We start from the raw sequence: 27,121 nt of genomic DNA on the forward strand, positions 1-27,121 counted from the left end.
CTGTTTCTGAGAGGGGACAACCGACGTGGGAAGTATGACTGATGGACCTCCCCTGACATTTGTCTCTAGCATGTGGTCTTTGCAGATGAACTGCCCCTGTACAGGGAGGCTTTCTCTAAGGATATAAATAGGACCACCTCCTTTCTAGTGGGGGCCAGTCAGATGATTCTGAGAAGCCCCCCAGCTCACTGTGATGGGAATATCCTTCCTCTTCCAGAACCTGGTACTTGGAAGTCATTCACCTCTGAACACAGAGGTGCCAGTCTTAACTATTACGAGTTAACAGCTGTTGATTAGGGCCCTTAACTGAATTGGACTGATTCAGGGTGGAGGCCCACCTGGAGCTATCTGGGGCCGTCAGAAGGTGGGGCGGGGAGGGTGAGGGTGAGATGGGCTGGGGCAGCCTCTATAAAGAGTGGGGCTGATTGCAAAAGAGCTTTCAAACAGTTCCCCAGCGGGTGCACAGTCCAACGGGGCAGGATTGAACCTTATCAGCTGGTGAGCGGAGGGTTCAATCCTGCTGGCTGCAGGGGGTCTGTTTCACCAGCCTCCGCTTTCTCCACAGCTCTGCATGCAGAAGGTGCCGGGTTCAATCCCTGGCTTTTCCAGATATGGTTGGGAGACACTTCCAGTCCGTAACCCTGGAGAGCTGCTTCCAGTCCGTGTAGACCATACTGAGCTAGATGGACCAAGGGTTTGACTTGGTAGAAGGCAGCTTCTGTTTTCCTGCCGTGGTGATGATTCATACAATGCCGCCGAGCACTCTGAAACACGTTATAAATGATCCCTTGAGCATCCCTCCCACTAAAAAGTCTTTGGGGGTGGCCTTTGGAGAGTCAGTGTGGTGTAGTGGTTGGAGTGTCAGAGTTCAAATCCCCGCTTGGCCATGAAGCGTCTGGGGGCCAGTAACTCTCTCTCAGCTTAGCCTGCCTCACAGGGTTGTTGTGAGGATAACATGAAGATGGGGAGAAGCATGTTTGTGTGCCACCCTGAGCTTCTTGGAGAAAAGTTGGGATATAAATGTAATAATAAATCTGGGGTAGCCAAGGTGGCGCTGCCCAGATGTTTGCTGGACTACAAGTCCCATAATCCCTGATCATTGACCATCTGGAGGGCACCACATTGGCTTCCCCTGATAAATACAATCAATAATCAACCTAACCAGTTGGGAACACCTTGCAGCCAAACGATGGAGGGACGTGTTTCCTCCCCTGAGCCAATGCCCATCCCGTTGTTCTCCTCACAGTAATGCAACAATCAAGGGGGTCATTTAAATGCATGCAAATGAGTTGGCTCTTATGTGGCACCCATGCAAAGGAGCCAGACGAAGCCTCTGACAGGTGCCGAGGGGCTGGTCGGAGACCTCTCATCCATCTTCGAGCTTGACAAGCACTGATAAGAGGACACCGTAAAAAAACAGCTATGAGTCTTGCCGGACTGGTGGCTGCCTGCGCCGGCGCCTTGGTGGCTGCAGCGGCCTTGCCGCCCACGCCCACTTCCCATTTCCACCTGGCAGGAGATTATATCTTGGGGGGTCTCTTCTCCTTGCATGTTGAAGCTGTGGGCAGCCCGTATCTCAGCTACGCGCAGGTCCCTGTCTGCAAACAGTATGTGCCGGGCATGGGATGGAGGCAGGAAATGAGATTCTGGGTGTAGGGTGGAGTTGGGGATGGATCCAGAGGTTTTGGGAGGGCTTCAATGGCCACTGTGGGGCTTCTTAACCTGGAAGAGGTGGGGTGTGAAAGCTGAGGATTTCCTTAGGCTGCATCTATTCCTCTTGGATGCCCTTTGCAGAGTGGGAATAGCAGCTGTGTTGGCGCAGCGGGCCCCTTCTGCAGATCAGGGAGCCCTGGCAAATGCCCGCCCTTTTCTGAGCTGCATCTGCGTGGGATGGTGGATTCTGTCCTGTATCTTTTTTTAAAAAAATGGAAGGGGGCATAGCATCGAGAGCTAAGAAAGTCCCCAGATCAAATCTCATCCCTGCCACAATCTCACTTGAGTGATGCTTCGGCAAGCCCATATTTTTTCCAATCCCTCAGTCTTCTTATCTGCAATATGGGGTTAATTTAAATGGTTGCCTCCCATCTGAGCCTGCCCATCCACTTGGATTTTTATGTACCACCACTATATGAATGGTGGTAACACAGGAGAAGGAGCTTTCTCCATTTCAGCACCTGTGAAGTGCAAACAGACCAGTCCCAAGAGGACTTTGGCCTGTGAATTGCTGTCTCCTGGGCTTAATTTGTATTTATTTATTGTTCAGATGCGCTTAAGGTGTCTGTGCCTTGCAGTTCTTTAACATTATACGGTTGTTTTACATTTTTTTATAGCAGAATTCTTTTTAAGAAATGAAAAGCAGCCGACCCGACACCTTAAAAAAATAAAAGACCGGATGCTGATCATTTTTGCTCTTCCTCTCCTGTCTAGAGCTGACAGTTTGTCTGCTGCCTTTCCCCTGTCTCCCAGGTACAAGCTGAAGATTGTGAGTTATACCTACCTCCAGGCCATGCGCTTCGCGGTGGAGGAGATCAACAATTCCAGCGTCCTTTTACCTGGGATTTTGTTAGGTTACGAGATGGTCGACATCTGCTACCTCACCAACACCATCCACCCCGTCTTTTATTTCCTCTCCAACAACCTCTCCCTGGTTGAGATACAGAGGAACTACACTTCCTACCAGCCACGGGTGATCGCTGTCGTCGGCCCGGATGCGTCGCAAGCGGCAGTGACCGTCGCTTACCTCTTGAACCAGTTTCTCGTCCCACAGGTAAGTTGATGATCCTCTCCAGCAGGGATCTTCAGGCCCAGGGTCCACATGCAGGCCTCTCTGTCTGGCCCTCGGGACACCTCTCACTGGTCCTCCGCCCTAAATATTTTTGCTGGGCTGGAGAACGTGTCCTTCAACTCTGGTCAGGCTCTTTGTTTGCCTGGAGGGAGGACAGAGAGAAGTGTACGAGGGGGTGTAGAAACTAGCTGACTGCACAAAGATAGAGCTTGCATATATTACTCTGCTGTTTCGTTTGTAAGATTATTTATAGATGTTTTTGTGGTTTATCGCCACCCAGGTCTCCTGGGAGAAAGGGTGGAATATAAATTTGATAGACAGATAAATAATACATCAACGCTCTTTTGTCTCCAGATCACCTTCAGTGCCACCGCCAAGGCCCTGAGTGACGCCAAAATCTTCCCTGCCACTTTCCGCACCATCCCAAGCAGTGAGCAACAGATCACCATCATACACAAGTTACTCAAGCAATTCAAGTGGAACTGGGTCATTGTCCTTGCCAGCGACGATGACTACGGCCATCAGAACATGCAGCTCTTGCGTGCCCAGGTCACATGGGTGTGCATCGCCTTCCAGGAAACCATCCCAGTCCAGCAGGAGCAGCAGGAAGATCCAAACAACACTGCCCAGGAGCAGATCAAAGATGTTGTCGCCAAGATCAGCAGAAGCTCAGCCAAAGTGGTGATCATCGTCAGCCGAGAGCTGCCTCTCATCAGCTTCTTTGAAGAGGTCATCCGGAAGAACATGACAGGCTTGGTGTGGATTGCAGCTGAAGCCTGGTCCATTGATCTGTCCATCCACAGCATCGCAAACCTCTCGAGAGTGGGCACCATCTTCGGGGTGGCTGTACAGAATGTCCCCATCCCGGGGTTGGACGACTTCCAGGTCCGGTCGCCGTCTGGGCCAACAGACAGCGGCAAAGGCCAAGCAGTCGTCAATGCGACATGTAACCAAGATTGCGACCAGTGCCTTGCGATGGCTCAGCTCTATGACAACAGCCTCCGGGGAATGGGGCACCGCATCGACTTCAATGTATATTCAGCGGTCTATGTGATTGCTCATGCCTTACACCGGCTCCTGGGTTGCAACGCCACCCAATGCAACAAGCAGAGAGTTTACCCTTGGCAGGTGAACCCCACATTAATGCTTGATGCTTATGGCATGCAGTGGGGGTAATTACGCTAAAAGGGTGTTGAGCAGGGGCATTGCTAAGTACTTAAAGGGCTTGGGGCACAGGCTTATGATACACACTTGCATATGATGATTTATATAAGGGATCGGCATCCTGAGGCTTGGGTGGCCACATGAAGTCCTCCAGACCTCTTTATCTGGCCCTTGGGAACTCTGATAATGCCTAGATAGGATAAAGAGGGGGTGTGTGTGTGTGTGTGGTGTGTGGGTGGGTGTGGTGTGTGTGTGTGTGTGTGGAAACTACCCTGCTGTACGAAAGAAAAAATTACATTTGTTATTTCCAAGGGTGGTGGGGCACAGCTTCCCCACTCCTGATTTAAATTGTCACAAATATTTCTAAGTGTGTATTTAGTTTGAGAGTCGGGGGTTGCTGTTAGGCAGTGGAGGCTGGTAGCTCTGATGTCAGTGGGGCAGTAAATCCACTCTGGGTTTTAGTCTGAACTTTCAGTGAGCTATCCAAGGTGCTGAAACGTATTCCCAAAATTTTATATATATATATATATATAAAAATAATTGGGGAAGTGCAAATTCCGGAGGGTGGGTGACTGTGGGTTTTGGTTTGTGCATTGTTTTGGGCAGTGCAGATTCGGTAGGTTCGCCTTTAAATGCAAACCGAATTGGGCTTCTTTCCCGATCTGCGTAGCGATGGGGATTCTGAGACTTGAACTCAGACATGTTTGACAGCTTCATCCATGGCCGCTCTGCTTCTGTTGCAGCTGCTGAAGGAGATGAGCCTGGTGAACTTCAGCCTGCTGAACACCGCAATCAATTTTGACTTCCATGGTGACCCTCCAAACAGTTTCGAGGTCATACAGTGGCAGTGGGACGTCCCTGGGAAGCCTTTTAAGAAAATTGCATCCTATAATGCATGGCAGAAGAAGCTTTACGTCCAGGCCGACAGCATCACGTGGAACACGGCAGACAAGCTGGTAAGTGGCATCTCCAGACACCTCATCTTTCTCTCAGGGGTGCCCCCATCAGACAGTCTGAGTGGCTCTGACATCCGTGGAGCAGTGAATCTGCCCCGGGTTTTAGTCTGAACTTCCAAGGAGCTGGTCCAAGGTGCTGAAATCTATTCACAAAATAGGTCCTGACTTCTTGGACAGCTCCTTGGAAGTTCAGCATGGAGAGGATTTACTGCCCCGCTGACATTGGAGCTCTGGTTGCGGTCGCGGAATGGAACTTGATGGGCACCCACGAGGTGCAGGGGACTTCACAGGGGTGATCTTAGAGGTGATGCCAACTTTGTAGATTGCCCTCCTCAAAGAGGCCTGTCACTGTATCCCTGGTAAGGGGAAATTGTGTGGTATTGGACTCTAGCACCCGACAGCCCCAGCCACCATGGCCACTGGTCAGAGATGCTGGATGTTGTAGTCTAGGAACATTTGGAGGAACACAGATGTTCCCCACTGCTGCATTAAAAGAAGGCAGAGTTGTGAAGGAGGTAGCTAGGGGCAGTAAAGGCAAGTGATGGGGGAACCTGCAACCCTCTGGATGTTGCTGGACTCCAGTTTCTATCAGCCCCAGCCAGCATGACAAAGGTCAGTGATGATGGCAGGAGTTGTGGTTCAGCAACATCTGGAGGGCCACAGGTTTGCCACCCCAATTTAGAATTTTTAATCTCAAAAGCAGCCCTTACAGGGAGCCAGAGGAGCTATTGCAAGGTAGATTTAATGTGCTCTGGCCAACTTGGGCCAGCTAAAAAGCAGACTGCATGGATTTTGTACTGACTGAAGCTTTTGGGCAGTTTTCAAGGACCACCCTGCGCAGAGCACCTTGCAGTAGTCTAATCTGGAAGGCACCAGAGCACAAATAGCAACAGTCTTTGTGGAGAAGGGCCGGAGCTCCGTGGCAGCTCATTTTCTTTGCATGCAGAAGGTCCCGGGTTCAGTCCCAACGGCATCTCCAGATAGGGCTGGGAGAGACTTTCTGATTGACACTCTGGAGAGGAACTGCGGAAGCTGCCTTAAACTGAGTCAGACCTTTGATCCATCTAGCTGAGTATTGTCTGCACTGACTGGCAGCGGCTCTCCAGGGCTTCAGGTAGGGAGATGCGGTTGTGGATTGAACCGGGAACCTTCTGCGTGCTCCACCACTGAGCTATGGCCCTTCCCCATAACATCAATTTCCCACTTTGCTTTTGAGCACGCGTGAATGACTCCTTAGACATCTCTGCTCCCTTCTCTGTTACGGCTGTGCCAGGTGGGCCCCACAACTTGTTTACGTTGGCGCAAGAGCGCCACCTTGTGTCTGTTTTGAATTTAACTCCTGGTGTCGTTTTGGTGGTGTCCTCCGAGAGAGCTTGCACTTAGCTCTGCCTTGGATAAACAGATATAATAAATCTCTTTCATGTTCTCTGCTGTTCTGAAAATGTCTCCCATGCATATAAAGGGGACGTAGCTGGGTGAGTCAGAGAGTGGGATGCTCTTGGTCTACCGCTTCCATGAATCCAAGCTAGTATAGTTATATAATCCTGGGCCTGCTGGGAGTTGTAGTCCAAAATATTTAGAGGGTACCAGGCAGGATTGTAGCCATCCAGGGTCTCAGGGGGGTCTTTGACCTCTTATGTTTTTGGGAGCCAGGTCCTAGCATGGTCCCTATGTCTCCAGCATCCTTTGAGTCACTCAGCGTGAAAGGGGAGTGTGTTAGTTATTGAGAAGAGTCTTCTAACTTGCTTCCTTGTCATTTCTGGCTGATAGTAGCCAATCAGAGTGAAAGGAGTTTCTATTAGGTTCTACTTCAAAAAGCCAAGTTGTGGAGAGTGAGAATTCTGTAATTGCAAAAGAAGAGACAGTGAATCCTGGAGATAGCATCGCAGCTACATCATCAAGCAGCTTAGTAGCAGTAGGAGATAAATGTGTAGACACTGAATTCAGGAATCTCTGACAGTCAGAAAGGACAGTGAAAAATGGTGACAGTGACAGTTGGCCCCCTTCAGTATCAGACAGGGGCTGTTTCTGTTGTGTTTTCGGCACCTACTGAAGACCTTCCTCTTCCAACAATCCTTTTAAGGGGATACCTTTATCCCAGTCTGCATCTGTATTGGAATAGCTTTTAAATATGTTTTTTAAAAAATCTTTTAAATGTATCGAAAGATGTTTTGCTTTTAAGATGACTTTTTAAAAAGATACTTTGTTTTTAAGGTGTTTTTGATGTTTTGTCACTTGTTGTTTGCTGCCCTGGGCCCCTTCTGGGAGGAAGGGCTGGATAGAAATGTAATACTAATAATATTAATATTGTTCGCATTTTCATGAGAAACTTACGTCATTCATACTTCTTGAACTAGCACACAAACCAAAAGACATCGGTTCTGCAGTTTCACTTTTCTGAATTTTGCAGCGCAGTTCCTTGTCCAATGTACACAAAAATGCACACATTAGGAAAAAGTGTTCATTAAAATGCATAGATTTATACAAATAACATTAGAAAATGCTTTATATTTGGGGAAATTGCTTGGAAAAATGTGTCTGTTAATCAAAGCTGTATACAGAATTGTGGTTTACTGGGAGGAATTCACCCTGAAATGCTGAAGAATTTTCATGAGGATTATTTTTTTTAAAAAATTGCAGATTGCTGCAAAAATGTGGAGAACTGAATTTAGGACTGGCAAAATGAGAAACTGAGAGAAACCAAAGCTGAGCATCCCTACATAGGACATCCTCTTCCCCGGAAGATGTTAAAGGATTTCCTGTAGGAAGGAGAAATCTGATTTTGCACATACAAAAAAGTGGGTGGTTGTGGGGAATGAATGTCAAAAGGTGAGCAATCGTATACAATTTGTCCTGCCCTCTCATTTGCAGGCTCCTAAGTCAATCTGTTCAGAACAATGTGAGGCGGGTCAAAAGAAGAAACTGATTGCCACGCTATCCTGCTGTTTTAAGTGCGTGGATTGTGAGGCTGGGACGTTTCTCAATAAAAGTGGTAAGTTCACTGCTCCCCCTGGTAATCTAGTGGTTAGGATTTGGTACTCTCACTGCCACAGCTCAGGTTTGATTCCTGGCCAGGGAAGATTTTGGAGAAGTGTTAAAGCCTTTGCTTTGCATGCCAAAGATCCCAGGTTCAGTCCTTGGCTTCTCCAGGTAGGGATGGGAGAAATTCTTGCCTGAAATCTTGGAGAGCTGCTGCCAGTCAGTGTAGACAATACTGAGCTAGATGGACCAATATTCTGACTCAGTATAAGGAAGCTTCCTATCTTGTATGTTCATGCAAGTTCTTAGACTATACCATATTGGCCCTGGAGCAAAATTCCCAACATCCGTATATTTTCATGAACCTAAAATAATAAATCCAAATAGATATTAATCGTTCATAGACCTTCCAATTGCAGAAGAGAAATGTTTGACTCCATACAGTGGTGGAAATGAAAACGCAAATTACAGAAAGGCCCACTAACAGGACATTTAAAAATGGCTAATTTTTTTAAAAGAAGAAAGATTAACAACCAATGACCCACCGAGAATCTTCTGCTGAAATTGCTTATGGATCTTAACAGCTTGGGATGCAAACAATAATCTTTTACTGATTGTTTTAGTCTCAGGTTGGCTTGCCCAGGTAATGGGTGGTCAAAGGAATATGGAGGCAAGATAAAGAGCCCCTGAATAATCAGAGAGCTCTGGATTCATCTCTGATCTCACTTGGTGCCAATGTGACCATGTCAGTGATAGGCTGCACATTATCTACAGTATTTATTCATTTATTCATTCCCTAGGCTCGTTTGGGAGGAAGGTCGGGATGATGATGATGATGATGATAATAATAATAATAATAATAATAATAATAAATCGCTATTTCTACACTGGCCATCAACATATGATCACAGGGCAGTGTCCAACATCTTACGTTCTTAAAATGAATCCATACATTTTTCTAAAACCAATTAAAAATATCAATGCAAAGGACCGTATTCAACAAAGTCAACGCCTAAGTGGAATGACTTCTGCTTGTGCAGTGAAAAGTAACCTTTCTCTTCTCTCCCTGAGCACTTCTCCAGATCTCTTCTGGGGGTTCCCCGAACTCTTCAGAGCTGATTTGGGGGCGGTGCAGGAGTTTGCTGCAGGTGGGAGAAGGAGGGAAGGGAAGTTCCGAAATCCGTCCTGCTCATTCAGAGACTAAGCTGGATTCAACCCAAAGTAAACACCAGCCCAAAGTGGAGCAGCAGCAAAAGAGCACATCTGGCAGCAATGGGTGCAATTTGATGAAATAATATGATGTGCTCACCCGCTCCAAGAATGAGTTTTGGGGTCCGATAGAGAAGTGGAGGGAGTCAGGTCAATGAGCCTAGTCAGTCGCTCCATCGCTGGTAACTCCTCATCGGTGGTGAACAGTAGAAGCTGCCTGTGTCAAAAGATTTTCTCCGCCTAGACCACTGTTGACTACTCTGACTGGCTGCAGCTTTTCAGGGTATCAAGCAGAGAGAAGTTCCCGTTGCCTGCTACTTGATCCTTTTAAAACTGGAAACGTTGGGGACTGAACTCGGTGTATAAGAACAGATGATGTTGCCTTATACCGAGTCAAACCAATGGTCTACCTAGCTTATTATTGTCTGCGCTGGCTGGCAGTGGCTCCCAGCCCACCTGGAGATGCCGAGGATTGGACCTGGAACCTTCTGCATGCAAGGCAGATGCTCTGCCCCTGAGGTACAGCGCTTCCTTGCCACATAGGGAAGAAGTTCCCCAGGGCCAGCAGCTGAGACATCCCAGCCCGACCATGCCTTACAGGTTGAATTCCCTGCGTTTTTGTTTAGTAGACGATTTCACCTGCCAGAGTTGTCCGTTGGACATGTGGTCAGAGCCCGGCCAAGAAGAGTGTTTCATGAAGCTTGTGGTGTACCTCCAGTGGGGCGATCCAATCTCCATCGTGCTGGTGTCTTTCTCTGTGCTCGGCCTCCTGGCCACGTTGGGGATCTTGGCCCTCTTCGCCCGCCGCGCTGGCACCCCGGTGGTGAAGTCCGCAGGGGGCAGGCTCTGCTTCCTCATGATCGCCTCCCTTGCAGTTGGTTTCTGCAGCGTGGTCTTCTACATCGGCATGCCGACGGGGCCCAGATGCTTCTTCCGCCAGACAGTCTTCAGCCTCTGCTTCACTGTCTGCATCTCCTGCATCACCGTCCGCTCCTTCCAGATTATCTGCATCTTCAAGATGGCTGCCTGGCTGCCACGAGCCTACGACCTCTGGAGGAAGTACCATGGGCAGTGGGTGTTCGTCACGGCCGTCTTGGTAGTCAAGGTCGCCATCATAGCACTCAACATCTACTTCCACCCGCCAGTGCCAGTCCGTGCCCGTCCGAGGAACAATCCGGTGGTCCTTATCCTGATGTGCAATAGGAACTACAGGTCCTCCATGGTTTTGAACAATGCCTTTGACATGATCTTGTCTTTCCTGTGCTTTTGCTTCGCCTACATGGGGAAGGCGTTGCCCAAGAACTACAACGAAGCCAAATACATCACCTTATGTATGATCGGCTATTTCAGCTCCTGGCTGGCCCTTTTCCTCGTCATGTCCGTCTTCGAAGGGATCATGGTGACCATCTTTGACACGGCCACCATGCTGAACAACTTGTTTGCTATCTGCGTGGGCTACTTTGGTCCCAAGTGCTACGTCCTCATCTTCCACCCAGAGCGCAACACACCTGCCTTTTTCCAGACTGCCATCCAGAGCTATACCATGAGGCAGGAGTAAAACTAGCAGGATTCTTTCACACACACACAAAAAGCGGATTTCCCGAGTGCACAAACTCCCCATCAGACGCCCCACATTAAAAAAACCACAAAGCTGAACCCACACTGAGCATTCTTTGCCGCTTGCTTACATCCTGGATCAGTGATAGTTTCTCCATAGTAGTCACAAGTTCTTATCTACGGTACAGCAATGATTGATTTATGATCTCTGCCTTGGTTCGGTAACTTTAAGGGTTGAACGGTCTCCTGCCCAAAGATGAAGATGAGGAGATTTCAGCCCAAGTGAAAAAGGTGTTTTGATATGTTGTGGCCAGTTTGTTTGAAGCATGGGAAATGAGTGCATTCTAGTCTTATTTAATTTGTGTACATGCTGTCCCTAACATTGCCTGTCATTTAAGTGCTTAAAAACACATACACCTAATGTATGTCACCCCCACCCCATTTTTCAAACTGCATGTTATTGCCTTTCCAGCTACACATTCCTCCCCCCATGCCACATTTCTGTCCAACTACATGCTAAAAAAACCCCGTGAAAACTAGAGCTGTGTTGAATAAGATGGGCTGTCTGAGACATCTCTTTGGGACGTGGTTCCTGTCCCTTTCTCATAATCAGGGCCATCTGATGATGCTGAGCAATGGGAGATTCAGGACAGGCAAAACAGAAGGCCTTCTTCACACCGAAGACCTGTGGAACTCCCTGCCATAAGAAGTGGCAGTTGGCCATCAACTTGGATGGCTTTAAAAGGTTGTTTTGTTTGTTTATTTTACAAATCTGTAGACCGCTTCACAGCCTGAGGTGCTCAAAGTGGTGAACAACAGGACAAAAGTTTTAAAGATAAAATGTTTTTTAAAAATCTAAAAACAATCAAGCCACTGTCTAAAAAAAAGTAAAAACTACAACCACTCAATCTCTTTTAAAAAAAGGGTTGTCGCTAATGAAGTCCTACTCAGAGTAGACTGATTGAAATGAATGACCCCAGGCTAGCCATGTTCATTAACTTCAACTGGTCTACTCTTAGGAATAATATTGAACACAATCCAGTAAAGCATTTCTATATACGTATGATGATTATTTCATAACTGATTGGGTCTCACACATCAGGGCAAGCCTTCTTAAAGAAAAATGTCATCAGTAGTCACCTTAATGTCCTGACATGGGACGACTGTCTAATTTCAACTGGTAATTGATTCCAGAGGCAAATTCATGGGAGGATAAGGCTATCAATGGCTACTAGCCATGATGGCTATGTTCTCCCGTCACCCTTGGAGGCAGGATGCCTCTGGATGCCAATTGCTGGAAACCACAGGAAGAGAGAATCCTGTTGTTCTCAGACCCTGCTTCTCATTTGGGGCATCTGTTAGTGGCTGTGAGAGCATAAGAAGAGCCTGCTGGATCAGACCAACGGGGTCCCCTCTAGTCCAGCGTCCCGTTCTCCCAGTGGCCAACCAGATGTCCCAATGGGAAGCCCCCAAGCGGGACCTGAGCAACTCTCCCCTCCTGCGGTTCCCAGCTTTCAGAAACATACTGCCTCCCACCATGGTGGAAGAGCATGGCCACCATGGCTAGTAGCCTAGCCCTTAATAGCCTTATCCTTCATGAATTTGTCTAATAAGATGTGTAAGACTCCTTTTGGCCTGATCCACCTTCAGGGCCCTTCTGAGGCTGTTAACCACCAGATCACACTAGGCCACGCTTTGTGAAAATGAAAGCAAAAAGCAACCACCCTGTGAATGTCATTGCCAAAGGTCACTGCAGATGAAGCACGAGGATTGCGTGGGATCTGTGACTCCTCAGGCTAGCCTACTCTCTGAGTCTCATGAAAAGCTCTTCTTTTTTGCACCTCCATCTTCAGGCCAGTTTGAGGCAAGACACTTGGAGAACCTCCGCAACAAACGCTCTCAGGTGTGCCTCCTGTAAGTTGGGGCCAGAGCGTCAAGAGGATTTTTTGTTTGGTTGTTTTGAGCCCAAATTTAAAACTCCATGGCTTTCATACCTTCAAAACCAGCTCTTTAATGCTGTTGAAACACTTCTCTCTCCTTTTTTTTTTTTTGGAAGACTATAAACGCCGCTCTGAGTTGGGGAGGGAAGGGAGTGGGTGTTAGCAGGGCAGATGAGGAGAGACGTGGGGAAAAGGGATTTTGAGTGTTCCTTCCCAGCGCGTTTGGCAGCCTTTCAACTTCAGCTGTTTTGCCCACCTGTTCCATTTTGTCTCGTTGTGGGACTGCGGTACCATCTCGTCTCGTTGTGGGACTGCGGTACCATCTCGTCTCGTTGTGGGACTGCGGTACCATCTCAAGCTGGACTTTCAGGCAGATGTCCAGGGCCCCGCTCAAGAGAACAAGCCTACTAACTTAATGGGACTGTGCTGTGTCAGACGACAAGTTTTCCTGATCCAGTACAGTACCGGGCAGGTTCATAATGTAGACTAGGGATGGAAGTATCTGTCCACCTGGTTCTCCTTTTCCCCACTTTAAATTCAGTTGTCCACATTTCCGTAGCAAGTAACGATTTTTTAAAAGAAAACGCTCCTGAAAATTCTCCAGCATTTTAGTCCGAATTTCTTCTAATAAACACATTTTTCTTGGCAGTTTTGACTCATGCACACATTTCTGCAAGCGATGCCTTCTAGTGCAATGCATTTCTGTCTGTTAGTTTCACCAATATATTTGTTTTCATGCACCCGTTACCCTAACACACACATTTTTGTAAATATTGTTTGATTGGAGAACTGCATCACAAAATTCAGTTGTGTGTGAATTTAAAAAGATGGCTGTGTTTCGTCTACTCATGTTGATTCAGAGCGTGTGGACTTCATAAATTCAGCTTTAAAGGCAGAGGTATGAAGGCATGATTGGTCAGAGAGGCAGGATGCTTCTGAATACCAGTTGCAGGAAACCGCAGGAGGGGAGAGTTGCTGTTGCACTCAGGTCCTGCAACATCTGGGGACCCAAGGTTGAAGGACAGTGTTCTAGATGACCTCCAAGGTTCCACCCAACTCTCTGCTTCTTTACTGTTTTGCATGCAGAGAGTTCTAAGTTCACTCCTCTTTCTGTCCAGTGGAAAAGGATCTTGGGTGGGATCTCTGGAAATGAACCTTCTTTGTCCAAAATGCTGGAGAGCTGCTGCCAATCAGAATCAGCCAAGCATGAGGAACCCATGGCCCTGTAGCTGTTGCTGGACTCTACCTCCCATCATTCCTGACCACTGTCCATGCTGGTTGGGTTGGGTGGGAATTGGAGTCTAACCATAGGATCATAGAACATCAGAGTCAGAAGGGGCCTATAAGGCTGTCGAGTCCAACCGCCTACTCAGTGCAGTTCTGGAGAGGGCACAGATTCCTTATCCACAATGTTGTCCTCACACCCACACATGCACCTCGCCCTCCAGGCAAGAGAGAGGCATTATTGCAGTTGAAGGACCCATTCCGGCCAGGCACAAGCTCCTGAATGGGGCAGGGCTAGTCAGGGGTGTGGCCTATGGACCGTCCCGAGGGCCAGGTAGGGAGTCTGCATTGGGCCCCAGCCGTGAGTTTCCCCACCCCCTTCTCTTGGCCATTGCCTCAGAAAGGTTTCCTTGTTCCTTGCATGCATGATTCTCCTGGTCTAGTTCCGCCTTCTCCATGAGGGGCAGGAAGTTTGGTGGTGCATGAAAGCTCACCTGATTCAGTCATCCTCAGGGTAGCTTTGTCGGTTGGGTTTCTCCCGTGCTCAAGATGGTGGCTTTATCTGTAAGCATTGTTCAGTTGCTTTCGATGCAGCGTCCCCTCAGAATGACCCATTCGTAGATGGAGGAGGGTGCCTGTCGCATCTCTGGATGAGTTGCCTGGAACACTGATTCACACAGAGACAAAGGGAGCATGGCCATTCCTTTGAGGGCCTCTTACCCTGAACACCACTCTGAAAGTAAATCTTTTTTTTTTGGAGGGGGCCTTAAGAGCAGAGAGTGCCTCCAGTTTAATTCAGGCAAGGCATATCCTTGTCGGGAGACACTGCGATAACATATCAGTCCATCTGGTTTTGGTTAGCAGCTCAGTGTGAGGCTAATTGGCAAATCAAACCGTCTGACATCCCCCCCCCTTTGTTAGATAAGTAGTTATTATTACAGGCCGGATGATGATGTGTGACACTTTTTGGATAAAACCCAAAGTTGAGGGTGGGTGGGGGAGGTTTCTGTTCTCTCCCCACTCCCTCCCGATCTTCCGCCCTCCTGTCGATGTTGGCTAAGGTGGTAACTCAGACCACATGGGATGCTTGCTGGCAAAACTGGGTGGACCGACGGGTGGGTGTCCACAGCGCAAATGAGTGTCGGAACGCTTTGAACCGCTCCTGGCTCTCAGCCGGCTTTCTTGTCATGCGCTTCACGCCAAGGGAGGCTTTTTTCTACCGGTGGTCCAAGTTGGGATGGATGACTCTTTCAGTTTCAGTTTCTCTCAGGGCTCCTCCAGACTGGTCTTTTACGGGGGGGGGGGTATGTCTCTCTCAACACAACAGTAGCGCAACAAGTGGTGGATTTATTGTTTCATGAGTTGTCCTGGAAGGCTCCCCCACTGCAGCTCACATTATCGCTGTCTGGAGGGGCTACAGGGAAACACAAGCGGGACAGAAAACAAAGCAGAAGATTTGTGGTATAAAAAGTTATGGGATTTCAGCAGGAGGTTACAGACTGGGCATCAGTTGGTAATGAAGCAGCGTGCCTGCCCCCAAACGTTTGCAAATGCAAATAAGTATTAGAAGCAGGGTCGTGTGTGACCGACCCAAAAGCATTATGGGCACGAATCATCATGACATCACAATTTTCAAAAATGATGTTTGGAGGGGCCCTAAATTTCGGGTTTTCCTAGTCTTAAATTCAGCATGAGCTTAATTCCTTATCTCTCCTTCTTTTTCTTGATATGACAACTACTAACAGGGAAGCCTTTCCAGACATATAAGAATAGAGTTGTGAAGGCCCAGTAAAACCACAGAAAATTTTAGGGAAAAAATTGAGTTTTTAAAGTGTTTTTTTCCAATTTTTCTGGGGGAAAACTGGGAAAAGTAGGGAAAAACAGGCCTTCACATCTCTATGCATGAGCTTACATGCATTTTAATCTGTTTTTTCCTCAACTGTTGATGTTTTAACTCTGCCCTTTACCGACAATTTTTGACTTTTTTGGAGGGAGGAACAGCTGAGAGATCCTGTTTACAGCTGAGAGGTATATGCATTTCATTAAATAAATTAAATTAAATAATAATTAATTTCATGAATCGCCTTTTACATTTATGTCTCAAGGGGATTTACAGGCATACGATTAAGACAACTAAAAAAAAAGGTTTCATGTAGACCTTAATGCAGAGACCTTATTACCCAGCTGGAAAAACTTGTTGAAAACAAAATGTCAGCTGTTTCCAGAAAAGTGCAGGTGTGTGTGGGGTTGCTGTTATATCTCAGCAGGGATGCTCTTCCACAAAATGGGGGCAGCCACACTGAAAGCCTTGCTTCTGCGTTACCATGGAGCAGGCTTCCCATTTTGGTGTCTCAAGCAACCTGGTCTACAGATGTGAAAGTCCGGGGGGAAAAGACCAAAAAAATTAGGCGTGGGGAAAAAAACCTCCCTAATTTATCTCCAACCTGGTCCTGAGATGTATAGTGCCATTTACAAGTTAGTTCCAACCTAGTAGTTTGATAACACTTCCCCCCATCACTTTTAGACAAACCCCCATCCTTACATGGCTGCAGCCCTCCCTTTGCCAACTAATCAATAAAACGCATTTATTTATACAATAAATAGTTCAATAGCTTTTTCCCACTTGCGCCAAATGGCTCTGCCTAATTGCCTTTTTCCCTTTTTTAAAACCATTGTTGCCACCTTTTAAGCCTTTAATATCCTCTGAAATGTCAGCAATGCCCCCACTCAGCCACCCTGGAATGTGCATGTTTGGAACAACTCCGCCCTCATCTTTTCCCTTCCTCTGTGTTGGGGGGAAATTGAATACCTGGGTAGGGATCCGAAACTACTCTTTTTGGAAACGAAACGTCAGTGCCACAGCCTGACAGTAGATGGTGCTCTTTCACTCCTCCTCCCGTAGGCTTGGCAATTCCGGACTGGAATCTCAACCCTTGCCTGCGTGGAGAGGCCCGGCCGATGTGGCTAGGAGGTTTTGGGGTGCTGTTCATAAACAAAACAAAACCCATAGGATGTGAGATCCTGGCCAGGGCATCTTGTCTTCTTGACATGGTGCTGGATGCAGAAGGTGTATGCTTTCAGTCGTCCTTACAATGGCCCTGTAATGTGGGGCACTGCTATCATGCCCATATTGCAGAGAACAGAGTGGTTAGGTCCTCCTAACAAATTCATGGCCAAGGGCTGAATTCGGATTTCCCCAAAAATTCCACCGTCCCTTTGCAGGCTGACAAATTGGATGATTTCACCAAACCTTCTCCAGAGGAAGGCGGAATTCTCCATCTGTTTCGGAAAGGTGGGGGAAGAATCTGAATGCCCTTTTTTAAAGGGGTGTCTGCCATTTTCCTCCCCACAAAGCCCTGGGAGACTGTTACGTCCAGGGCATTGTGGGAGATAGAAAATGGCTGCCAGGTTGCCGACACTGGGGCCCTGCTTTTGCTGGTGCAGCTGCCTGTGGGAACAGAAGGAAAAAGGTGGGAAGGGGTGAAGGACGAAGCCACGTCACTGCTGCTCATGGCGTTTTTTCCCCCTCCCGAAATGGCTGAAGAATTTGCCATGGATGACATTCAGCAAAATAGCCTCCTTTTCCAGGCAGGCCCCTGGATTTTGGCTCTTGCTCAAACTTTTGCCGAAAGTTGTCTTCTGAGGATTTTTGCCTTGGCTCCTGTTCTATAGCTCAGAGTTGTAGATGCTCTGCCGTGCCAGGTCTGTAGGCCCGGGGTTGCCAGCATGGCACCCTCCTCCCTGAGTACTACAAGGGCAACCTTGAGACAAAGGAGGAGGAAGCTGCCAAGCAGGACCACTCCTTGGACAGGTTGAAGAAGGCAGGCAGGTGGGCGCTGGCTGACGGCAGGCTGAGGTAGATGGGTCACTGGCCCATGCACCTTAATGGCCTAGCTTCCATGGCCTGGGGGGGGGGAGTTCCCCACACTGCTTGAGACCAGACTTGGATTCAAACAGAGGATGGCCCTCTGTAAAGCAGGGCACATCGCCACCCAACCACCTTGTAGTTGGTATTGGGACCATCTAGAAAAGGGCTTCTCTGTTTTAATGAACCAGCCCACCCTCTGTGGAATGAAGCTTGGGCGCTGGGAGGAGCAGGGTGAATTTAAGCTGCCCCCCCCCCGTTGACATGGCAGAGGTCAAGGGAGGGCACTTGCGGTCTCCGGAGTTTGCGGCTCTGAAAGGGCACGGCAGATGGGCAGAGGAGACGGGTAGTGTCTGTCCTGAACCTCCTGTCATTGGAACAAAGATCTGAGGTTTCTCTCATCTGCTAACATGTAAGTAGACGGAGGAGGAAATCTTAGTTGGTGGCAGTGAGAGTGGAGAGGATGATGAGGGGGTCTGGCAGTGGGAGAGGCAACATGCCTACCCCCATATTTCTCAGGGTACTCCTGGGAGGACTTGTCTGAACGCTCGTGATTTGGAGCCAGGAAAATTTGAGAAGAGGAACAGGTGAACGGAGTTGGCGCCATCGCCCCTGGATTCCATCATCTCTGAGAGCTCAGGCCTCTTGCTGCTCTCCGGGGAAACTCTCTCCACCCCCTCCCCAAGAGATAAATTATTTGAGATTGTCCACAAGATGGGTTCATATGGCATATATATATGAAAATGAGGGAAGGCAGAAAAAGGGAGAGAAAGAGACGTTTTGACAGCCAAGTCAACCGCAGGAAAGTTGGCTCACTGCCACTTAGATTGAAGAAGGAAAACTCCACGTTGGCCAAGACCCCCCCCCCCCGGCACCCTCCGCCAGTGTTTTCTGCCATGCCAGCTGTGTGTTGCTTGTTGTGTTAAAAGTGGGTTTTGCACGGTCGATGGGGAGCTGGATTTGGAGGCTGTGTGTGTGAGGCTGAGGAGATGCATGTTCCTTTCATGCTTGACTATCAGCTGCAATGAGGGGGTGATGTCCCAACTTGTCTCCTGGCCTCTGGAGCAAGGAGCTGGAGGCGGCGTACAAACACGGTTCCCTCCCTCCCAATTTTATCCTCACAAAGAGCCCTGTGAGGTAGGTGAGGCTGGGAGACTGTGACTGGCCCAAGGTCACCCAGTGAGCATTTTGTGGCCGAGTGGGGATTTGAACCCGGCTCTTCCAGGTCCAATCCAACACTCTAGCCACTATGCCAGGGTGGCTCTCCTCAGCAATTCATGCTTAGATATGTTCTCCTTGATGTCTTCACCTTGCCCCTAAGCAACATGGCGAAGGGGGCACTGTATGAAAAATCCCACAATGCACTGAGGTCTGCTTCCAGAACTCTGGATTCCAAGGACCCAGTTCTGGCCAGTTTGGGCATGATTTGTCCTGAGATACGCGTGTGTGTGTGCTGGTCGTTTTGTGCCATCCATACTTAACACCATTATAGACAACAGGAATGGGGAACCTCAGGTCCGTGGGGCGGCCCTCCAGGCCACTCTGCTTGGCCCTCATGAGTCCAACGAGGCCATGCTCCCCCAGCCCACACCCCTCCCTTGTCCTGCTCTGCGCTCTCCTCAAGTGCTTCTTCCTGGGCTGGAATGCACTCTTGAACTGAGATAAGGCCTCCTTGCTTGCCCGGATGGAGAGTGGAATGAGCAGCATGTGGGTGCGAATCACAAACCTCTGACTTTTGAATGGCTGGGATGTTTCCCACTGTAACAAAGCAAGAGCTGCTTCCATTGCTCTGTCCACTTTTGTCTCTGGCCACATCCACCACGGGCATGTGGCCCTCAGGAGCTTGCCCATACAGCCTGCGGGCTCCGCCGTGAGATCGCCTGTTGCTCTTCGACATGTATTTGAGTATTTAACATGTGTCTGAACTCACTCTGTTGCTTTTATTACCTAGAAAGATAAGACATTTCTCTGCATGTGTGTGGACGGCGTCCAGGAAATTATTTTCCAAACAGCAGCCTCTATTTCCCCTCCTTCCCCCCTCCCCCGTTTTGGAAATCTAATATTAAAATAATCGGAGGTTTTTAACCAGCTGCTTCCAGTGATCAGCAGTGTTCCATCTTTCTCTCTCCCTGCAGTTAATTCCTTTGACTCTCCTTCCTCCCCAGCGTTGTGGTTTAGGATTACAAAGCTGGCCTTTCGGTGCCCGCCTTCCAGTGCCAACCTAGCTACGTTGCCTAAAACGATCCATTTTCCTTGCGTGATCTCCTGGAGACATCCAAAACCACTTGACTGATGTGAGATCAGCTCTCCTTTTCTCTCTCGCCTTCTTCAGCCTGCCCCCATTTCAAAATCCAGGCAAACCAATATCTAAGGTAATGTTGTCCCCTGAACGATTCCCGCTCTAGAGGTTTTGTCAAGGTCTTTGTTCCATTTTAGGTTGTAAGCTCTGTGGGGCAGGGACCTGCTGCCTTGCACTCTGTAAAGTTCAATATGCCTTGGTGGTGCTATATTATTAAATACGATGATAAGAATACAGGGTGGGGAACTGTTTTCAGCTTAATGGCCACATTCGCTTCTGGACAACCTTCCAGTGGTGGGCGGGGCCAGAGGCAAAGGTAGGTGGAGCAATGAAAGTAAATGTTACCTCTGTACAGCAGGGTCGTTTCTACATGCGCTCACACACACCTCTCCGGCCTCCATCCAGGCTCGGGATGGAAGGTGTGTCAGTTTCGGTTCTATCAATTTCTCATTTTTTCCAGTCTTAAATTCAGTTCTCCACATTTCTGCACCAACTTGCAATTAAAAAAAAAAAAGAAATCGTTATGAAAATTCTCTAGCATTTTAATGCAACTTTCTCCTAATCAATGCATTTTTGTAGACAGTTTTCATTAATGCACACTTTTTTGCAAGCCATTTCTGGTCATATAATGCATTTTTTGAATGTTATTTTCACTCATGTATTCATTTTTATACACCCTTTCCCCTAACATGTGCAAACATTGTTTGGTTGGTGAACCACATTGCAAAATTCGAGGAAGTGCGAATTTCAAAGGAGGGCTGCGTTTTGGTCCTCGTTTTGTTTCGGAAAGTGCAAATTTGATAGATTTGGCTTGAAATGTGAACTGAATCGAATTTCTCGCCCATCCCTAATCCAGGCAAGCAAGACTCACGATCAGAGTTTGAGCACGCATTTCAGCCAGGCAAAAACTCTCATGGAGCTGCATGTTGTCTACACTGACTGGCAGCAGCTCTCCAAGGGCTCAGGCAGGGATCTTTCCCAGCCCTACCCGGAGTTGCTGCCGGGGATTGAACCTGGGACCTTCTGCATGCAAAGCAGGTGCTCTGCCACTGGTCAGACCATTGTCAGGCTACATGAACCAATGGCAGGTTCTGATGCTCCTGTGCCGGGTGGAGGTGCTCTTTCAGGCAACCTGGTGTCAAAGCTGAGCAGTGGATCATTCAGAAGGCCCTGCGGTCAGGTACTTTGGGTCTCATGGAACCTTGAAGGAAAAAAAAGAAGATGACTAACATTTATTTGCACAAATCATCGATGCCTAATTAACCGATACTGAAAAACACAACAGCCTCTCATTTGCCCCTTGCCGACCGTTCTCTCAGGGACGTGCTGACTTCTCCCAGCGGCATATTTTCCCCCCTGAGAATCCCCAATAATGGCATGCTGGTTCTCTTCCCCCTCCTTTGGGTGTCAGATTGCACCCGTCGGTGAACCACGCAAAGACAAGCCCACACCCCGCTTTCAAGTTTTTCAAACACAGTGCGGTCGATTTTCCAGTTCATGAGCAACCGCGCGAGGAATGGGAGGCTGGAAGGCCTTTGCATTTGTAAAAGCAATAAAATAAAATAAGAAATAAAGCCATGGTGGTGGAGCATCCATGCATGCCCTAAAACAAAAGGAGACAGTGCCAAGTTGACGTATGTTACCCAAGAATGCATTTGAGCCCTCCCCCCTTGCTGGCCCATAATCCCACAGTGGTAACAGACCGTCTAGAGACAGCTGTTTGACTTCCGATAACCCCCTGACTTCAGCAATGAATTCCAGGAACAAGCTGTGGCAATTCTCTCTCTGTCTGTCTGCCTTTTTTTACCGTTGAAATACAAATTTGGGTGAATAAGAGGAAAAATGTGGGGTGCTGTTAGCTCCAGATCCCATCAGGCTTTGAGGGAGTGCATGGGTAAATTGAAGTTTGTGACGGGAGGAATTCAATTCAGTTTGCATTTAAAGGCAAACGTACCTAAATCTCACTTTCTGAAGCAACTTTCCTTCAAAATTCACACTTCTCTGAATTTGGCAAGGCTCTTCCCTAGGCAAGTAATGTGGACAAAAGTGCATATATTTGGGGTAAAAGTGTACATAGCAATCCTCATATAGTTGACAATAACATGCACATGTGCCCTGCATTAGGGAAAAACTGTTTTGCAACAATGTGTACATTAGGCAAAAACTGCGTACAGAAGTGTGTATATGAGGAGGAATGTGGACGAAAGCGCTGATGGATTTTCACGAGGGCTTAAATAAAAATGGCAGTCTGATGTGGAGGACCGAGGTTAAGGCTGGAAAAAAGAGGAAATGGAGGCAACCTGAAATTGATGGATTTGGCCAACCCAATGTGGAGGTGAGCTAGAGGCAATCATGATTTCTCTCAGGGAACGCGGGAACAGAGAACAGCTTTCTGGTCAGGCCCATCCAGTCCAGCCTCTGGGCCTCACCGTGGCCAACCAGATACCTCAAAGGGAAGCCCACAAGCAGGACCCGAGTGCAACAGCAGCACCGTTCCTACTTGTGATTCCCAGCAGCTGGTATTCAGAGGGATCTTGACCTGGATCTTCTCTTTGTAAACAAATCCCCAGTAAAAGAATTCCTCAGAAAGTCGGGGAACTTCCCCTAGGATCAGAAGAAGAAGAACATTAAGAAGAGCTCAGCTGGATCAGGCCAAAGACCTATCATCTAGCCCAGCATCCTGTTCTCACAGTGGCCAACCAGAAGGTTGCAAGCAGGACCTGAGCGCAAGAGCACTCTCCCCTCCTGCGGTTTCCAGCAAATGGCCTTCGGAAGCATACGGTGCCTCTGACTATAGAGGCAAAACTTTGGATTGTGTTTGGACATGGACCGGCGTCAGCGCAGATCTTGATATCCCGCGGTAAGAACATCCCCGAGCTGGCCGTCAGCTCCACCAGCAACCTGGTTTGGTGTGGAAGATTGTGGCTTAGCACTGAAGTGGGCCATGAGTTTGAATTGCTTTTAATATGTTTTCTTTAATAATACGTTTTTCACTCTTTTTTTAAAGATGTTTTTAAAGCTTTTTAAAAATGTTTCAACGTTGTTTTGTTTTAATGTACTTTAAGGTCTTTTTATGATGTTTTAAAGTGTTTTTAGTGTTTCTGTTTGCCGCCCTGGGCTCCTGCTAGGAGGAAGGGCGGGATATAAATCAAATAAATGAATGAATGATCCATTTGGGGGACCTGACCAAGCCAAACCTTTCTGCCTGCTTCTTCCTTCCGATCATCTTCTTGAGCAGGTTTGAGCCCAGTTTTCTCCAGCTCCTTGCCTCCTTTTCCTCCTCCCCATCTTGCCATCTTGTGTGTCTCCCAGCTTGAAACGCAGCCTTGGCGTGACTTATTCAGTGGGCATGCGGTGGGTGCACCGTGAGCTTGGCCCTCGCAAGAGAGACACAGCTGTACGGATCCGGAGAGAGGAAGCACACTGGCTTTACCCGCCTCCTCACAATGCATTCCTGCAGCCTGGCGCGGTTTCAAGACCTCGCGGGGCTTTGATGGGACATCTGCCCCAGTTCCTTCAAGGAGGCCGTGCTTGCTTTTGTCCAACTCGGTTCAGGAGGTGAGCAACTGGGTTGAGAAATCCCTCTCATTCCCTTCTGGCTCTGGCCATCCTTTCCCACTGTAACGTCTTCTCATCGCACTCTTGTGGTCACAAGGCCTGGGGAGGCATCTCTCTGTGGTTTTTGGAGCTGCAGATCCACTCAAAAACATCCACCAGGGTTTGAAAGCTAGCTTAACTGTTGCTTCCTGGGAACTAGCGTCCTCCTGGGGGCTTGCTGAGATCTCCTGGTTCCATACGGTTCCTGTGGTGAAGGGGTGCCACGACAGTGGAACAACTCACTGGATCAAAGCAAAACACTTTGCCATGCAGCTCAGATTCGCTCGCAGGCTGATGGGCATTTTGCCATGTAGCTCAGCTCACACGAACTTGCAAGAGATGTCTTTGTCGCAGGGATGGGGAACCTGTGGCCCTCCAGATGTTGTTGGACTACAGCTCTGGTCACCCTGGCTGTTGGAGTCCAACAACATTTGTAGGGCTACAAATTCCCAACCGCTGCCCGAGTGCATTTATTCCACATTTGTGTATGTGTATGTGTGAGAGAGGTTCTCCCCAGTCAAACGGGCTTGACAGGTTTTTGAAACCCTGCTTGGATGGAAATACGCACCACAGTCATGTTCTTAGGTCAGAGGCGGTCTGCTTTTGAAAGCCAGTTGCTGGATACTGCAAGAGGGGAGAGTGCTGTTGTGCTCAGGTGCGGCTTGTTGGCTGCCCACTGGGATATCTGGTTGGCCACTGTGAGAACAGGATGCTGTACTGGATGGTCCACTGGCCGGATCCAGCCGAAGCCTTTTTTTTCTGTTCTTAATCAGGGATCACTTTCCCAAAACAGCTCTTAGCTGGTGACTGGCTTTCGGAATGATGACAATCCCATGTCTCTTTGGCAGCCAAGAGGAGTCCTTTGGAGACCTACCTGTGTGCTGGATAATACCGGCTCCTCCACACGCACACCCCCATTGCCCTCTCAGGTTTTCGTGAGCTATTCATCACTAGCTTGCTTATGCAGGTTCCCTAAATCAGCAGCCAGCCATCTGCATTTGTGAGCAAACGGTGGATTAGAGAAGAAGAATAAATCCGCGGGAGGAATAAATGGAACGCGCACCGCGGAAATGAGTTGGAACCGTTGCCAGGGCTATCGGGAGTTGGGAGCAAGCTGATGAAATCAGCATGGGCGTACGCTGGGAGAAGGTGCTGACTCTTGTGTCCTCCAAAGTCCTACCCCCTCCTTTATCCGCCTGATTCTTGGAAGGTTGTGGGCGTTGAAAATGAGTTGAATTTGCAGCTCTTCCCACTGCAGAACATCTCGCAGGGCAAAATCCATGAAGGAACTTCAATGTCTCCGTCTAGGTTAGGATGGGGAACCCCAGACCTGGGGACCATATGTGGCCCCCCAGGCCTCTCTATTTGGCCCTCGGAACTCTCTGCATGCCACTCCCCTCACTGGCTTTCCTTCACACCATGAGAGCTTTTGTCCACTGGCAGGTGCCTGACCCTGAAAGGCCCTTGATCAGGGTCTATCTAATCCAGCATCCTGTTCCTCAGTACAGCCAATCAGATGCTTCCAGGACAAGTAGAACGTAGAGGTAATAGCCCTTCTTGACTCTCTCTGTCCCTCTGGCATCTGGGATTCAGAAGTTAACTGATTCAGCGTTCAGAGGTCCCATTCCAAACTGTATTGGCTAGTGAGGGCCTAAGAAAAGCCTCTCCCAGAACAACAATAAAATTATTGTACTAGCCAAAGGCCATGACAAAAATTAAAATATACAAGTGAACAGAAAGCAATATTTCAAACATTACAAAGTAATGCAGGTAAATTACCATAGGCAAACTCAGCATCAACAAAACCCTGAATCTCCAAGACAGTTTATGACAATTTTGTCTAATTCTGTCTCCCTAATCTTTTTTTTGCTGCCAAGGCAAAGAGCCACGGTATGTGTCACATAGCTGTTCGTGTCATTCAAAACAAAAAGAGCCGTTTTGGCAAGAGCGTTCCTACTTTATTTTTTAAATTGTTTTCTATGCAATTGCTATTAGATACACACTTGTTTTAACTGTTTTTATATACGTAATTGCTTTATATACATTTTCAGTGCATTGTAAATCGCTTTGAGATACCCCAGAAGAAACGATCCAGACAAAATAAATATTTCAAGTTTATTTCATAAATAAACAAATAAAACTCCTGAATTCCAGTTGCTGGAAACCGCAGGAGGGGAGAGTTGCTCTTGAGCTCAGGTCCTGCTTCTGGGCTTCCTTTTAGGGTATCTGGCTGGCCAACATGAGAACAGGACGCTGGCCTGTGATGGGCCGCTGGCCTGATCCAGCAGTCAGGCTCATCTTACGTTCTTAAATAATAGCTCAACGCTATTTGGTTCAACATACTCTTTTGAGGGACTACACACACACACACGTGTGTGTGTGAGAGAGAGACTGTTTCTGGTAGAAGCAAGCCCAGCCGGTTGACTTGTCTTGACTTCTGCCCTAGGTCAACCACCTTCCTTTCCTTCTGGAACATTCCTTCCTGCCGCAGGGAATTCTTGCCTCTTTTGATTCATGCCCTGGAGCTGGCCATAACTCCTTGGTGACACCTGTGCCGAGCGCTCACCCAGTAGCAACAAACTCCCAACTGGCTTTAAAAAAACACAACCACAAAAGAACTTCAGCCTGATGCTTGGCCTCTGGAACGCTCTGTGTGTGTGTGTGTGTGTGTGTGTGTGTGTGTGTGTGTGTGTGTGTGTGTGTGTGTGTGTGTGTGTGTGTGTGTGTACGTGTACTTGGGGCTACAATTCTCTTCCCCCGCCTAGCCTCTTGCTTCAGTTGCCAGCACAGTTCAGCAGCAGCTGCACAAGGGGAAAGTTTCAACTTTCTCACCGAGGCCGGGAAAATCCTTTGCTAACCTCTCAACTCTCTCTCTCTCCCCCCCCCCGCCTCCTCTTCTCATTTTCAGTGCAAAACATGGATGGCTTTGGCAAAGGGTTCAGGCTTCTCCGCTTTTACCCGAGTAGGCCACCAGCTGTGAAGCCTTCGTCCAGCCTGGGAAAATACTTTGTGGCTCAAATTTTTCCCTGAGATCCTGAAATCTGAGTGGCCCTCTCTCTCTCTCTGTCTCTCTCACACACACACACACACACACATGCATGCATATCTTTTCCAACTGTTTAAAATGTCCATCTATCAGTGGGACCTTGAAAAGCAGAGGCATTGTGCTGCCTGAAGCAAAGGGCAGGGCCTCAACCTCAGCTGAATCCCAATTAATTTCAGTGGGTCTACTCTGAGGAGGGGAGGAAAGAGCTGTCCGTTTTGGTTCTTGCAACGTCTCATTTTTCCAATCTTAAATTCAGTTCTGCAGCAATTTGCATATTTTTTTTAAAAAAAGTCATCATGGACATTCTCCAGCATTTTAGTTCAAATTTATCCTAATAAAACACATTTCAGAATTTCTGCCCCATCCCTAATTCTGAGTAAAACTTGGTTGGATAAAAAACAATGATTTGCGTGCCTTCCTAAAGGCAAATAGGCCTTACCAATAGCTATTAGCCATGCTAGCTAAATGGAACCTTCATATTCATATTCTTTCTCCCTATA

At 48.1% G+C, this 27,121-nt stretch overlaps 1 protein-coding gene and 1 long non-coding RNA gene across 4 annotated transcripts in view; both read left to right on the forward strand.

The window, feature by feature from the left end:
* Window positions 1–13,277, forward strand: part of ALDH4A1 (aldehyde dehydrogenase 4 family member A1) — a 32,544-nt gene extending 19,267 nt beyond the window's left edge. The window contains exons 2-6 of one of the 3 annotated variants that reach the window (XM_061601168.1): window positions 2,467–2,767; window positions 3,140–3,913; window positions 4,693–4,905; window positions 7,777–7,897; window positions 9,720–13,277. In XM_061601168.1, coding sequence (XP_061457152.1) covers window positions 2,467–2,767; window positions 3,140–3,913; window positions 4,693–4,905; window positions 7,777–7,897; window positions 9,720–10,651 — 2,341 coding nt within the window. In that variant the 3' untranslated portion in view covers window positions 10,652–13,277. Of the gene's footprint in view, window positions 1–2,466; window positions 2,768–3,139; window positions 3,914–4,692; window positions 4,906–7,776; window positions 7,898–8,966; window positions 9,688–9,719 lie in introns of those variants that run through there. The other 2 variants (XM_061601170.1, XM_061601169.1) reach the window with 2 other exon arrangements.
* A 4,724-nt stretch (window positions 13,278–18,001) lies between these two features.
* LOC133372910 (uncharacterized) lies at window positions 18,002–26,878 on the forward strand. Its single transcript, XR_009759577.1, has 3 exons — window positions 18,002–18,091; window positions 19,845–20,051; window positions 26,484–26,878. It is a non-coding gene; the product is annotated as an uncharacterized LOC133372910 (long non-coding RNA).
* The last annotated feature ends 243 nt before the right edge of the window (window positions 26,879–27,121 follow it).

Source organism: Rhineura floridana, chromosome 18 (genome assembly GCF_030035675.1).
Source record: "Rhineura floridana isolate rRhiFlo1 chromosome 18, rRhiFlo1.hap2, whole genome shotgun sequence".
NCBI lineage: Eukaryota > Metazoa > Chordata > Lepidosauria > Squamata > Rhineuridae > Rhineura > Rhineura floridana.